The sequence below is a fragment of the Homarus americanus genome, unplaced genomic scaffold, assembly GCF_018991925.1.
Source record: "Homarus americanus isolate GMGI-L3 unplaced genomic scaffold, GMGI_Hamer_2.0 scaffold24694, whole genome shotgun sequence".
NCBI classification, from domain to species: Eukaryota; Metazoa; Arthropoda; class Malacostraca; order Decapoda; family Nephropidae; genus Homarus; species Homarus americanus.
The window spans coordinates 6,073,683-6,088,873 of NW_024732780.1; the positions used below are offsets into that span (position 1 = coordinate 6,073,683).

Consider the following 15,191-nt stretch of genomic DNA (forward strand, 5'->3'; position numbering starts at 1 on the left):
TCGAAAAACACGTACCCTCTAGCCCTGTTCAAGGAGAGGACTGGGAGAAGCTGTTTGGTGCTGCAGACGATGGCAAGGAAAATGATTTGGATGGATTTTAATGAAAATATTCAGAAATATGGTATCGTAGTATTTATTCAAGTCAATTAGGATAGAATATTATTGTAATACAACAGTAGTGACGATGTGGAGGAGGCGGAGGGATAGAGCGGGGAGGAGGTGACTGGCGGGAGCAGGGACGAGTGGAGATGCCAGCCAGTACATTACGGGTGTATTAATTGTTTTTATAGCTATTTTTGCATTTTAATGTTAAATACTGTACATTACGTTTCAACAAAACTACCATTTATTTCTGAGAACATGGAAATGTAATATTTTTGCTGAAATGATGTACGTATTACAGTGGAAAGTGACGAAAGCAATGACTTTCGCTTTCTTTCGTTCAAAAGATGTTACCGTAATCGCTTTTCGAATGGTTTTCAGTTGTGGGATTATAAGGCTAATGATAGGATAGAATATTATTGTAATACAGTACGAGTACAACAGTTTTTTAACTGAAAACCATTCGAAAAGCGATTACGGTAAAATATTTTGAACAACGAAAGAAAGCGAAAGTCTTTCGTCATGATTTTATCCCACTTCCCACTATAATATGTACGTCATTCCAGCAAAAATATTACATTTCCATATTTATTTCCGAGAATATATTCATTCAGTCACAGTTAAGGTAAAATATACTTGTGATGTAATATTTTAATGAAAATCCAGTATCGTAGTTTTCTCTTGTTTCAAATTTAATTAACAAAGATTGATGTTTCAAATGTAATGAACAAAAATTTATGTCCAGTATCTATAAATTAACTTTAATAAATGAATACTTTGTTTTACATCGTCCTGTGCTACCATACCATGGATTTGGCTACTTTGGGCTCGCAAGAGATCTGCCCTGGCAACTGTACCGACACTCACAGCTGGTGGTGTGTTGGTGCATCGTTTCCATTGTTTACTGGTAGTTACTGGTAAATATTTTTCAACCTAACGAAACTATTACCCGTTTAGAGGTCGACCCCCAATTTTTGCCAAATAATTTGGTCTTAAAAACTCGAACTACACACAGGTATATACGGTAAATAAGGACATGGGGGGCCAGGGATTTTTTAGGGGAGGGGGGGCAGCAATAGTACACAGATTTTTAACATTCACGGGTATCTCTCTTACCTAACCCCCGCGAATGTTAAGGGCCGACTGTACTTTATTAATAGAGCACGGACTTTAGGGTAGACTGTCACATTTTTAATAAATTTGGTTCTGATTATTTGTGAGAGGATTTTCCAATTATTATATATTTGTTTGTTTTGTGTGTGTGTGTGTGTGTGTGTCTATTTACACACACACACAATACTACAGTGAGACAAGACGTGCCCCGAAGGCGCTCCCGGTTTTAGCAGCCAGGCCGAGTCTGTTTGGCCCTGCCACTCCCCCTGCTATATCCCAACGCCCTACCAGCCTACAGTTCATTTCAACATAGGGACAGTGCAAGGAGTAGTGTTTACTGGGAGTGAATACACTGGTTTATTACAAGTTATTGATAATTTTTACAATGGTTGGGACTGGGCTGTTCTTATAGCGATCAGTTCGTGCACGTATGGGCTGGATGCAGTTGTGGTGTCGAACAGCAATTCTCGGGCTGGGGATCTCAGGTGGTAGTAGGAGCCGATGTCGAGGATGGTGTAGAAGCTTCTTACCAAATTTGCAGATGAGGTCGTGGTGATGGTCAGTGAGAGTCGAAAGGGTCAGTGTGTTGAGCGCTTCTTGATATGTGGAGTAGGAAGGGGAGAGAATAATCTTGCATGCCCTCTTTTGCACTTTTTCTAGGTGTTTACGTTGTGCGCATGTGCACATGTGCGCACTTACATACGCGCAGTCTCACTTTTTTTTACCATTAATGGTTAGCTACTCATATTGTTCCATTTATTAACATTAAATAACATTACAGGTACTTCAAACAACCATATTAATTTTTTTTACATTAATTTTACTACAGCTAAAATCAGGGTCTTATTTTCTTCAGTTTTATATGTAGAACCAATCATTCACTGGTTTTGTAAGCTTTAACGTAAACAATGCCGGCAGCCGTCTCGTCTCCTCATGTGTTTTAATATTCCACGTACAGTGGGGTATGCTATAACGAATCTAATTGGTTCTAGAACCTTGTTCGTTATAGCATTCGTTCGTTATAGGATTACTCCATTCCAGGCCCCCAAATACAACCACTTAACACTGAAATATATAATATAAAATTGTAAAAATTGTAAAAAAGTGCATAAATATGCATCTAAACCCCTGAAATAAAGAATATCATTAATACTTGTAATAAAAAAACAATAAATTAGTAAAAAAAAAAAGAAAAAAATTTGTTGCAGGAGTTTCATTCGTTATAGCATTCTCAATTTTATAGGTAAAACCGTTCGTTATAGGAATATTCATAGTAGAATCCATTTGTTATAGCATACCCCACTGTATTATTAATAAATTGTATTGTTAATTTTGCACACACAAACAGTAATTCAATAAAAACAAATTCAGAAACATTAATTAAAATATAATTGAACAGTAAATAAGTGTTGCTTTCATATTCTTAGGTAAAGTACTGACGATATGTTTTCACGTGTGCGCATGTGCACTTACATATGCGATCTCTCTTTTTTTCTTTACCATTATTGTTAGCTACTTCTATTGTTCCATTTATTAACATTAAATAACATTACTTAAAACAACCATATTAATTTTACTACAGCTACAACCAAGGTCTTATTTTCTTCAGTTTTATATGTAGAACCAGTCAGTCACTGGTTTTGTAATCAACGAAAACAATGCTATGTCATTTCCTTGTGTTTTAATATTCTACGTATTATTAATGAACTGTATTGCTCATTTTGCACACACAAACATTAATTCAATCAAAAAGACATTCAGTAATAAACAATAATGAATCTTTTGTAAATAAGAGAATGACGCTGTTTACACTATTGTGCACGTCGTCTGAACGTTGGTAGGCCGTTCAAACCCGTCTAAATTCGAGTTTCCGCCGTCAAAATTTTTAAATGTGTTGTTTGTTTTGTGTGTTCAAATAGAAAACGTCGAATTAAAAACTCGCGAAATTTGAGAAGCTACTGTACAACATTTAACCCTTCAATATGTCTTCAAAGAGACCATGATGCAGAGAAAGTGGTGCTAGTGCTTCCAAGTCAAGTCACTATCTATCCAGGAAAAGAGTGAATTTCCATGGCCCGGCACCGGTCAGGTCCCGAGGTTGCCGGACTAAAGAGGTACAACCTGTATATTCAAAATATTCCTGGTCTTGCAAGGAATCCAGCAATGTCAATTATATTATCCTAACTTTAGTTTGAGGTATTATTTATTACTATACCTTAAAATCTAGTGTTTTCACCCAAACATTTTTCAGAAAGGGAGGAGCCAGCGAGCGTGGGAAGCGGAGGGGGGGGGGGGAGTTGAGTCCATTATTTGAATGGACGACTGTATTTCTCTTAAATCTCTTAAATGTTAATTGTGTGCGTACCATCATAAAATTAAGATGTTATTTTTACTAGAACATAGGTATTGTGTCGGAAAAAGTGGAGTTTGGGAGTCGGCCCAGTCTCTATTTCAATTAATCCCATATGTTCTGTTATTTCATTACACGGACCTCTGTGGGTTCAATTGACTGCGTAAAACGAGGTATTACTGTAATTGGGGAACGTTCGTGAAAATACACGAATTTGCAGAAAAACAGACTTCTGAGACATGAATTTACAAGGTCAGCCTGTGGCACTGTAGGATTTATTGGGAGATTCCAAGAGTGAAGTTTAATTAACCAGAAAATCTGTTCACCCAGTACTGTACCTCTCACTCCCCATAGATGCTGGATAACTGGGATTCTACTGCACTGTATATGGAAAGAAGTACGGTAAAATATAATACAAAACTGTAAGGAGATAAAAAAAAAGTGTGGATGTAATTTGATTGGAAGATAAGTACAAGCATATGGGTGGCACTGGGAGACGTGACGGCAGTATATTGGGCTCGGTGAATACCCCGCCTCAGCTGGAAAAAATTGCTGCGCCATTAAGATATCACGGAACATTTTGTCACACCATGGGACATTTAAAAGGCATGAGTATCCAATTTCTTTGTGATTTCTCTATTTTTTATGGTTATTGGGAGTTTTTGGGGCGTTTTTGACAAATTAATTTTGGCCGACCTGGGGGTGGATTTTTAAGGGGAGGGCTGGCGACCGTCTAAGGGCTAAGACTAATAATTAAAACCACTATTTAAGGGTTCCATCTAGGAGTCGGACTGGTGACAAATAATTACAGTAAGTCCTCGCTTAGCGTCGGGGTTATGTTCCTGAAAACGCGACGTTATATGAAACAACGTTAAGCGGAATAATTTTCCCCATAAGAAATAGATAAAATACAGGAGTTCCGTTCAAGACCCTCCCTTTGCCGCATGAAATACATTACATATACAGTTGAGTCTGCATTTACGCGGTCAATTGAACCCGTGGAGGCCCGCATAAAACGTAAAACGAGAAACGCGTAAATGAAATAACAAAACATATGGGATTAATTGAAATAGAGACTGGGCAGACCCCCAAACTCCACTTTTTCCGACACAATATGTAAGTAGTAGTAAAAATAACACCTTAATTTTATGATGGTATGCACACACAATTAATATTTAAAAGAAATACAGTCACCAGGTTAATGTCCATTCAAATAGTGGACTTAACACCCCCACCCCCCCCCCACTCTGCTGGTTCCTTCCTCTCTGAGAAATGTTTGGGTGAAAACACTAGATTTTAAGGTATAGTAATAAATAATACCTAAGACTAAAGTTAGGATAATATCATTGACATTTCTGGATTCCTTGCAGGACAGGGAATATTTTGAATATAAACATCATATATTTTGCACAAAAGATAAAATGTTTGCTAATTTTCATCATCTCCTTAAATTACATCTAAAATTTGTATGTCTAATGCAAATTTTAAGATGTTTATATTTAAAATGATCACCATCTTGTAAAAACTCCAGCAATGTAAATTATATTGTGGCCGGGTAATTTGTATGAATTTTATGAGCTAAAAACCAATTTCTTCAGTTAATAAACAAATTATACTTCACCCAGACACTATCTGTCAATCAAAATACCCCACTTCCCGCTCCCCTCCTCTTCCCACGCTCGCTGGGTCCCTCCCTCCCTCCCTCCCTACCCCCTACCCCCCACCTTCCCTCCCTACCAGAGAAATGTTTGGGTTAAAACAGTATATTTACATTTTTTAGTAATAAATAATACCTCAGACTAAAGTTAGGATAATATAATTGACATTGTTGGATTCCTTGCAGGACAGGAAATATTTTGAATGTAAGCATCATATATTTTGCACAAAAGATAAAATGTTTGCTAGTTTTCATCATCTCCTTAAAATACATCTAAAATTTGTATGTCTAATGCAAATTTTAAGATGCTTATATTTAAAATGATCATCTTGTAAGGATTCCAGCAATGTAAATTATATATTTTATGAGCTAAAAGCCTAAGGAAGGAAGCATATTCCTTTAACACATAATATCTGACCAGTATGGGGAGGATCATCGTGTCTCCGTCAGGGGGTGGTGGTCCAGCAGGTGTTACGGATTTTTTTTTTTTTGGCCACGGACGTATATGCTATCGGACGTTGTTCGGACGGACGTTAACTGGCGCATGACTGTATACGGTATATATATACAGTGACCCCTCGGTTAACGTACTCAATCCGTTCCAGAAGGTCGTTCGTTAACGGAAAAGTTCGTTAACGGAAAAGTTCGTTAACCGAAACCATTGTTTCAATGGGTTTTTGGGTAATTGGTTCGAGCTCACCGAAAATTTCCTAAATTCAACAAAAATGGTAGAAAAGTTCACTTACTTTGAGGTGTGTATGTAGAAGGCTCCTGGATGATGATGATGATGATGGGAATTAGAATGGGGGTGGAGGAGAAGGAAGAAGAGAAGGCATTGGGGTGGAAGAGAAGTCACCCCATGGCACCATTTCACCCATAAAATTTTAGTTCTCTTGGTGTAAGTCAAGATTATTTTCTTTAAATCAACACTGCACTGCATTATATATTGTCAATATGTAAAATATATTTCAAAATGACCAATAATTTGCTTGGAATCACAGAAAAAAAGCGTTTAGTTGAAGAGAGTCTCAAGCAAGATGTTACCTCCAGTGAAAACAGAGAGAGACTTACGCCTGTTTGCTGTGTTAAGAGGCTGGATGCCGCGCATTAAACTAGTCACTTTACCTTCAATTATGTTCAATAATTGTTAAAATGACTAAAAAATTGAATATTAAACTTTTAAAATTATTGAATAGTATAAACTTCTTGATATTTACTAAAATAGTAAGGAATTTAAGCCCTAGAACCGATTAATGTATTGGCGGACTGATACTAAAGCTGGTTGCCCGGTCAGTGCAAGCAAAAACATGTTGAGGTCGGTTCGTAAGAAATTCGTTAACCGAATTTTTGTTCGTTAACCGAATTGAAGATCCATATGGAAGGCAGTTCGTTAACCGAAATTTCGTTAACCGAGGCGCTCGTTAAACGAGGGGTCACTGTATATATACAGTAGTACCCCGATTTACACGGTCAATTGAACCCACAGGGTACCGCGTTAGTGAAATCCGCGTAAATGGAACAACAGAACATATGGGATTAGTTCCAATAGAGACTGGCCCGACCCCCAAACTCTACTTTTTCCGATACAATACCTATGTTCTAGTAAAAACAACATCTTAATTTTATGATGGTACATGCACACAATTAATACTTAAGAGAAATAGAGAAATACAGTCGCCAAGTTAATGTCCATTCAAATAATGGACTCAACTCCCTCCCCCTCTTCTCACACTACACTGCTGGCTCTTCCCTCTCTGAGAAATTTTGGGGGGAAAACCACTAGATTTTAATAAATAATACCTCAATCTAAAGTTAGGATAATATAATTGACATTGCTGGATTCCTTGTAAGACCAGGAATATTTTGAATATAAATGTCATATATTTTGCACAAAAGGTAACATATTTACTCAGAGTAAACATTTTATCTAAAATTTGAATGTCTAATGCAAAATCTATGATGTTTATATCATCAGATTGTAAGAATTCCAGCAATGTAAATTATATTCTGGCCGGGTAATTTGTATGAATTTTATGAGCTAAAACAAATATCTTCAGTTAATAAAAAAAAAAAATATTCTTCACGACACTATCTGTCAATCAAAGTACCCCACCTTGCCTCCCCCCCTCTTCCAACCGCGCCAGATGGGCGGTCCGTCCCAACCCTCCCCCCCACCCCCCACCAACCCTCCCTACAAGAGATATGTTGGGTGAAAAACTAGATTTTAACATTTAGTATTAAATAATACCTCACACAAAAGTTAGGATAATATTATTGACATTGCTGGATTCCTTGTAAGACCAGGAATATTTTGAATATAAATGTCATATATTTTGTACAAAAGATAACATATTTACTCAGAGTAAACATTATATCTAAAATTTGTATGTCTAATGCAAAATCTATGATGTTTATATTCAAAATGATCATCAAATTGTAAGAATTCCAGCAATGTAAATTATATTCTGGCCGGGTAATTTGTATGAATTTTATGAGCTAAAACAAATATCTTAAGTTAATAAAAAAAATAAAATATTCTTCACACCGTGCCAGATGGTCGGTCAGTCCCTCCCTCCCCCCCACCCCCCCACCCCCCACCAACCCTCCCTACCAGATGTGTGGGAAAACCAGAATATTTACCTTTTTAGTAATAAATAATACCTCAAACTAAAGTTAGGATAATATAATTGACATTGCTGGATTCCTTGTAAGACCAGGAATATTTTTAATATAAATGTCATATATTTTGCACAAAAGATAACATATTTACTCAGAGTAAACATTATATCTAAAATTTGTATGTCTAATCCAAATCTATGATGTTTATATTCAAAATGATCATCAAATTGTAAGAATTCCAGCAGTGTAAATTATATTCTGGCCGGGTAATTTGTATGAATTTTATGAGCTAAATAAATAAATAAATATATTATACTTCACCGCGTATATGAGTAGATGAACCGCGTTAAATGAAAGTTCGGTTCTGGCAAGGCACCGCATATATGAGAAATCGCGTTAAGTGAAACCGCGTAAAGCGGGGTAATACTGTATATATATTCTTCTTTCCTTGTGGTTATCAGCATATATCTGGATCACGCGCACCCACAGTGATTTACTTGCATATACAGTATTACCCCGCTTTACACGGTACCCTGCCAGACCCGGAATGCTCACTTTACGCAGTGCATGTACTCTTTTACGCGGAGAGCGGCGCTGGTAGGGTGCGCACAAGGTCGCCCAGTCATCAAAACATTACCCAGTTCTTCACCCGCCACCCACCACAGCTGGCCCAAGTCAGTGATAGTGAGGATATGGACTTATACGGACTTTGAGGGGTTTGACAAAGAGGCCCTGCATGCCTCTGTGGTGGATAGTGATACAATTGATACAAGTGATACAGGTGAGGGCCAATAATCTGCCCTCTGCCTCAGAACCAACCCCCCATCCCCGTGTGCCCAGCCATCTTTTCTACTAATGTAAGTGTTAAAAAACCTAATATTATTGATATTTCTCTGAATTATTAATTGTGTGTGCATACCATCATAAAATTAAGAAGTTATTTTTACTACATCGTAGATATTGTGTCTGAAAAAGTGGAGTTTGGGGGTCGGCCCGTCTCTATTTCAATTAATCCCATATGTTATGTTGTTCACTTTACGCGGGCCGCCGTGGGTTCAATTGACCTCGTAAAGTGAGGGTTCGCTGTACAGTATTACCCAGCTTTACACGGTTTCAGGTTTCACTTTCCGCGATTTCTCATTTACGCGGTACCTTGCCAGGTACCTTGCCAGAACCTGACTTTCACTTTCCGCGGTGCATCTACTCATATACGCGGTGAAGTATAATTTATTTTTTATTTTTTTTTATCTTGCTCATAAAATTCATACAAATTACCCTGCCAGAATATAATTTACATTGCTGGAATTCTTACAATACGATGATCATTTTGAATATAAACATCATGGATTTTGCATTAGACATACAAATTTTAGATCTAATGTAATAATTTGGTTTACACAAAGCAAATATTTTATCGTTTGTGCAAAATATATGAAGTTTACATTCAAAATATTCCCTGACCTGCAAGGAATCCAGAAATGTCAATTATATTATCCTAACTTTAGTCTGGGTTTTTATTTATTACTAAAAATGTAAATATACTATTTTCTCCCAATCGCTTCTCTGGTAGGAGGGGGCGTGGGGGGTAGGAAGGGAGGGAGGGCGGAGGTGGGGTATTTTGATTGACAGATAGTGTCCTTGAAGAATATTTCTTTGTTTATTTACTGATGATATTTGTTTTAGCTCATAAAATTCATACAAATTACCCGGCCAGAATATAATTTACATTGCTGGAATTCTTACCATATGATGATCATTTTGAATATAAAGATCATGGATTTTGCATTAGTCATACAAATTTTAGATCTAATGTAATAATTTGGTTTACACAAAGCAAATATTTTATCTTTTGTGCAAAATATATGAAGTTTACATTGAAAATATTCCCTGACCTGCAAGGAATCCAGAAATGTCAATTATATTATCCTAACTTTAGTCTGAGGTATTATTTATTACTAAACGTTAAAATCTAGTGTTTCACCCAATCATTTCTCAGAGAGGTAGGGGCCAGTGAGCTGGGAAGAGTGGGGGGGGATTTGAGTCCATTATTTGAATGGACATTAACCTGGCGACTGTATTTCTCTTAAATATTAATTGTGTGAGCATACCATCATAAAATTTAGATGTTATTTTTACTACAACATAGGTATTGTGTCGGAAAAAGTGGAGTTTGGGGGTCGGGCCAGTCTCTATTGGAATTAATCCCATATGTTCTGTTGTTCACTTTACGGGGTTTTCACTTTCCGCGGTACCCTGTGGGTTCAATTGACCGCGTAAATCGGGGTACTACTGTAATTGTGGCTAACCCACACAAGTGTGGAAAATGACCAAAAAAAAGTGATGATGATAATGGGTATCTCTCTTAATCATGTAAACCTCATCCTTTACATATTTTCCAATAGGATTATTAAGAAAATAATCAATTCTGGAGGACATTAGAGAATTCACACTTTGGTGGATTACACTTTGTAAAAACTGTTTGATGGAGAATAAAATTCAAAGAGAAAATAATATTTAGGAAGAGAAGGGTAGTGTAAAATTTTGTAATGTGACAGGGAATAAAACAAAGTGTACTTGAATTTAGGCTACAAATATGAGTTTCCTGAGAGCATCTTCATTGAGTGGAAAGTGTAAGAAATTAATATATTTGATGGTTGCTTTGGTTTAGAGTTTAGAGAATGTGTGTTATGAAATGTGTAGTGGTTAAACTGAGGAAATTGTATGATATTGACTTATGAAATGTATGCTGGAGGGTAGGATGGCATAAAGGGTATGGAGTACTGTATAGAGATACTATAGTGGGTGTTTTGAGTAGAAGGAGACAACCTACTACGTATAAAAAGGTGTAGTAGCACACTAAGAAAACGATATAAGTTTTGAAGGCTTACGAATCTGATAGTTATTGGATGACCCTCAGAATCTTTATTGACTGCCTTAACAGAGGAACTCCATAGGTGAAGGAATTGCAGATGAGAAGATTCCTGGATGGTATTTGTGGGTATTGACTGGTATATGTGTGTCACATATTCTGGAACATTGATAGTGTCATAAATTATTGTACTAAATACTTTTCAGGATAATAGGAGTGATTATGGGAGAACTTTTGTATGCACTCTCTATCAAGAATGATCAAGATCAAACGCTCTCAAAAAAAGAGAGGGATATACAGGTCATGAATGGTGAACTGAACAGTTGTCATATATTACTGGAAGTTGTCAGAGAAGAAGAAAAACACAAAAAGGAACGGTTTGACGAATTAAAGGAGTCTCTTGTGAAGTTGAAGGCAGAACTTGAGAAGGCAGAACGTGAGAAACAATCTTCAAGGACAAGTATGTGGAATATGTTTTGGCAGTTCAAATTGCCCTTTCAATTACATATTTAGGTAATAATTTATTGAAATTAGGTACTTTTCAGTGCATTCTCAAAATTTACTTCTTACATTTTAAAGAATATCAGTGCTTTGAAGTGTGTACTGTAGCTTATGCCATTTTTTTAAATATGCTCAGATAATAAGAGATTTCCTTCAACCTCATATTTGACCTGTGCACAGGGGCAAGTAGACTCTGGGTCCGGTGTTTAAAGAGGTGTTGGTCAAGTCATAGAGTGGAGGAAGGATGGGGTTAATGGGAGTATAAGCATGGTGAGGTGGTGTTACCAGTTCTGGGTTTTTTCACAACGAGCATGTTTTTGAATAGTTCTTATATTTTTACTTACCTAGTTACTTATCCTCTTTGCCATTTGCTATGTGTCAACTTTCTAGCTGGTCAGGCAATTACTGTACAGTAGTCTGTTCTGTGTTATTCACTGTTGCCAAGTACTAGGCATATACGGTCACTTGTTTTTATTATATTAAAGTGTTTGCCGTCGCTAGGCTTCATTTCAGTATTGATTGAGAGTTCAACAGAGCACAATGAATATTTTCAATCTATTTCTGATGTTTTTCACTGAAATTTTGTGTCCAGAACTGGAACCCACACACCATGTCCACATACCTATCAAGCACCACCCAGTTTCAGATTTTTTCTTTATATGCTTTCCTAATACTTGTACTTGAATAGCAGTGAAACAAATACAGTAGTCATTGTAAGATCTCCTGACTTGTAGAGTTTTCTTCATTTGTTAAATTTGCTTGTGACACCTCTGAAAGGCATTGTTCTTGTTATGTTTCAACTTCTCCCCAAACAGATACCAAAGTCCTTAACTTTTTCCTTTTCTTTTCCCAGGCGAGATTCATCTGACTCAGAACAATGAATATGGTCTTGGTAGACTGCTAAAGGATGTCTTCTCGCTGGCTCTGGCTTACTTGAATGGAAATTTATTATTAACAGGTTTTGCACTGTTGTAATTTTTTGTTAAAGCTCAGTGGGTTTTTTTAAGCACTTGGAATGACCCCATCATTAGTGTCTTAATTACATCTTTAACTTTGGATGTCGGCATGGTTGACACACCTGATGTTTCCACTGTTGTTGGAGTTTTTACACTTTATACCATATAATAATAACTTATGTTTTTAGATGTGATATAATTACACAAACAGGTATCCACTTATAGAATGATCATTTACTAACAGTACAGGGAAAAGGTCTTGACACACAGTAGCAAGATTTGGCACAATTGAATTAACCCTTCCAATGATATTCTCACACCCTATGTAGTAAACAATGAGAGTATGGTCACCGCACCATATACGGTAACAATTATCCCACCACACTTTGAATCTTCTTGCCACTTAGACTCATCCCCGTTGATGTACTGGCATGTTGGGAGGTGGCTACAAACTACAAATTATCTCTAGGCCTGCCCGCATCTTCTCAGTCACGACCAAGAGTAGACATGCGTCCCGAGTGCCCAGGAGAAATTGTGATTGTTTGGTAGTGATGTAACAATGGCATGAATGAGTATTTCTCGCCAAGCATGAGCCAATCGCTGTGGCCTGTGAGCAGAGCCGTCCCTAGGGTATGGCAACCGGTGCGACCACCCCAGGCCCAGCGGCCCTTACCTCACCCAACACCAGAATTAGTAACTACGTTAACCTGACCTCACCTTACCAAACAGATTCAGGAGACCACCTGAAGGATTAGCGACCAATACAGTTAGGCAATGCATCTGCTGACTTGAGGTCAAAGGTAAGATTAAGCCACCCCATCTTACCACCCAGACTGAGAACAATGTTATATTTTACTGTGCTCTCTGTCGAAGAGGAGTGAGGACGTTGACAGTGGTTGCCTGTCAGTGTTTGCTGAAACTCTGAATCTCCAATTGTCTGTGATTTGTGTTTTGTGAAATTGTTGTATATATTATTTTACTATCGTACTCAGCCCTCATTTTTTTATTATACCATGGCCAGCAGGGATAGAGACAGATACAGAAAATACAGAGAAAAGGCAGAAAAAAAAGGAAGAGAGAGAAATAGCAATGTCAATGAAAGGTTCCCAAGAAAAATATATGCTTTCAAAAACATCAGAAAGTAGTGCAAAAAAGGACCTGAGTAACTGTGGCGGTGATAGTGTGGGTCAAATTCAAGCTGAGGAAGAGGAGAGTACTGAAAAAATACTAAGGCTTTTAAAATGGCCAGTTCTACCTATGTTAACGGTCATGCTGATGAAGATCTATGTGATCCAGCCAACTGGCCACATTTACTGGACAATACGACAAACGATATTTTGGGAGAAAGGGGACTTGTTAAGGTATCTAGTGAAAATTATTTGTTTCCAAAAAATGGTGAAAACTGACACTTTTCAGACGACTTTTACATGCAAAGATTGCCAAAAGGGGGAAATATATGAAACATGTTATAACATAGTAAATTACATTATACTTGGCATAGTAATAGTGTGATTGGGGAATTAACAATATGCATATTACAGTGTGTATGATGTCAAGGTAGGTAGATACCAGGTAGCCTCACGCAGGCCCATAGGAATTCACTAATTGGCAACTCTTCTCTCGAGATCGCTGAGCCACGCCCCTTTTGCCACTTCACGCGTTTGTAATATTGAGGTATTATTATCTGCTTCTACTGTTTGATGTAACTAAGTGGGCGGAGCTTAATAAGTGATGTCATCGCTAGCCAATCAGCGACGGATGGAATCCAGCGGTCGCAAGTGTCACAAGCAAGATATTTATATTTATTTTATATATTTAATCAGTGGCTCCAATTAAAATAAAACAAAAAATCTCCATTCCATACATTTATTGTACAACTTTTAATACCATCATAAGCCTTCAAAAATACGTATATAAAAATTTCATTTTTATTTTCATTAGCGTAGATCCTATGGGAGTGAGGCTACCTGGTATCTACCTACCTTGTATGATGTAACTATAAAAATTATATATATATATATATACACAGTCGGCCCTTAACATACGCGGGGGCTACGTAACAGAGATACCCGTGGATGTTAAAAATCCGCGTGTATGTGCTGGCCCCCCCCAAAAAAAAACCCTGGCCCCCCATGTCCTTATTTACCGTATATACCTGTGTGTAGTTCGAGTTTTTAAGACCAAATTATTTGCCAAAAAATTGGGGGTCGACCTCTAAAAGGGTAATAGTTTCGTTAGGTTGAAAAATATTTCTCAGTAACTACCAGTAAACAATGGAAACGATGCACCAACGCACCACCAGCTGTGAGTGTCGGTACAGTTGCCAGGGCAGATCTCTTGCGTCATCATAGCAAGCCCAAAGTAGCCAAATCCATGGTATTGTAGGGTTTCGTGGTATAATGTGGTCTAGCACTCAGGATGGATGGAAACTCTAAGGTGGTTTTCTTGTATAATATAAGTTATATGATAGACAGTCTGGTGCTGGAGGTGCCGTGTGGTGAGGAGCTGCTCAGTAGACACGTTCGGTGAGTAGCGTGTTGAAGGAGGTAGATGTGCAGGAGCTTCGTTAGAGAAGATGTTGCCTGTTGCTGGCCTCCTGGTTGAATGAAAGCTGGACAGCGAGGAGCTTGCTGGGAGGAGGTGTTGCGTGTTCAGGAACCGAGAGCAGAATAAGAGCTGGTTGGTGAGGAAGCTCAGAGAAGGACAGCTGGTGGGTCGTCATGCTCGCTGGCGGGACCGAGGACCGCCAGGCAGCGGCGGAGGAGGTGTTGCTTGTTCAGGAAGAATGGCCAGAATGAATCTCAATGGAGAGACAGAGCTTATATACCCAGCAGCCGTGAGTCATGTAGGGAAAACCCGAGAAGTAACCGGTCTTTGGCTCCGTTGCTAGGATACTGCGGCATCTGGTGACGGCGCCGCCTGGGCCGCTAGTTTGGTTGCTAGGGCAGACGTCGCAGGTGGCCTGCAGCTACGCAGTTGTAGGGGAGACGTCCACTACAGTATGGTAGCACAGGTCGATGTAAA

At 38.0% G+C, this 15,191-nt stretch overlaps 2 protein-coding genes across 4 annotated transcripts in view; one reads left to right on the top strand and one right to left on the bottom strand.

Annotated features, from left to right (window-relative positions):
• LOC121868997 overlaps positions 1 to 15,191 on the bottom strand; it is a 192,695-nt gene that overhangs the window by 118,800 nt on the left and 58,704 nt on the right. The gene's annotated exons all lie outside the window — the stretch shown is intronic.
• LOC121868998 lies at positions 10,830 to 12,354 on the top strand. The gene is made up of 2 exons (XM_042370059.1): positions 10,830 to 11,170; positions 12,065 to 12,354. The coding sequence occupies exons 1-2, from the start codon at positions 10,933 to 10,935 to the stop codon at positions 12,184 to 12,186; spliced, it is 360 nt and encodes a 119-aa protein (XP_042225993.1). The 5' UTR covers positions 10,830 to 10,932; the 3' UTR covers positions 12,187 to 12,354.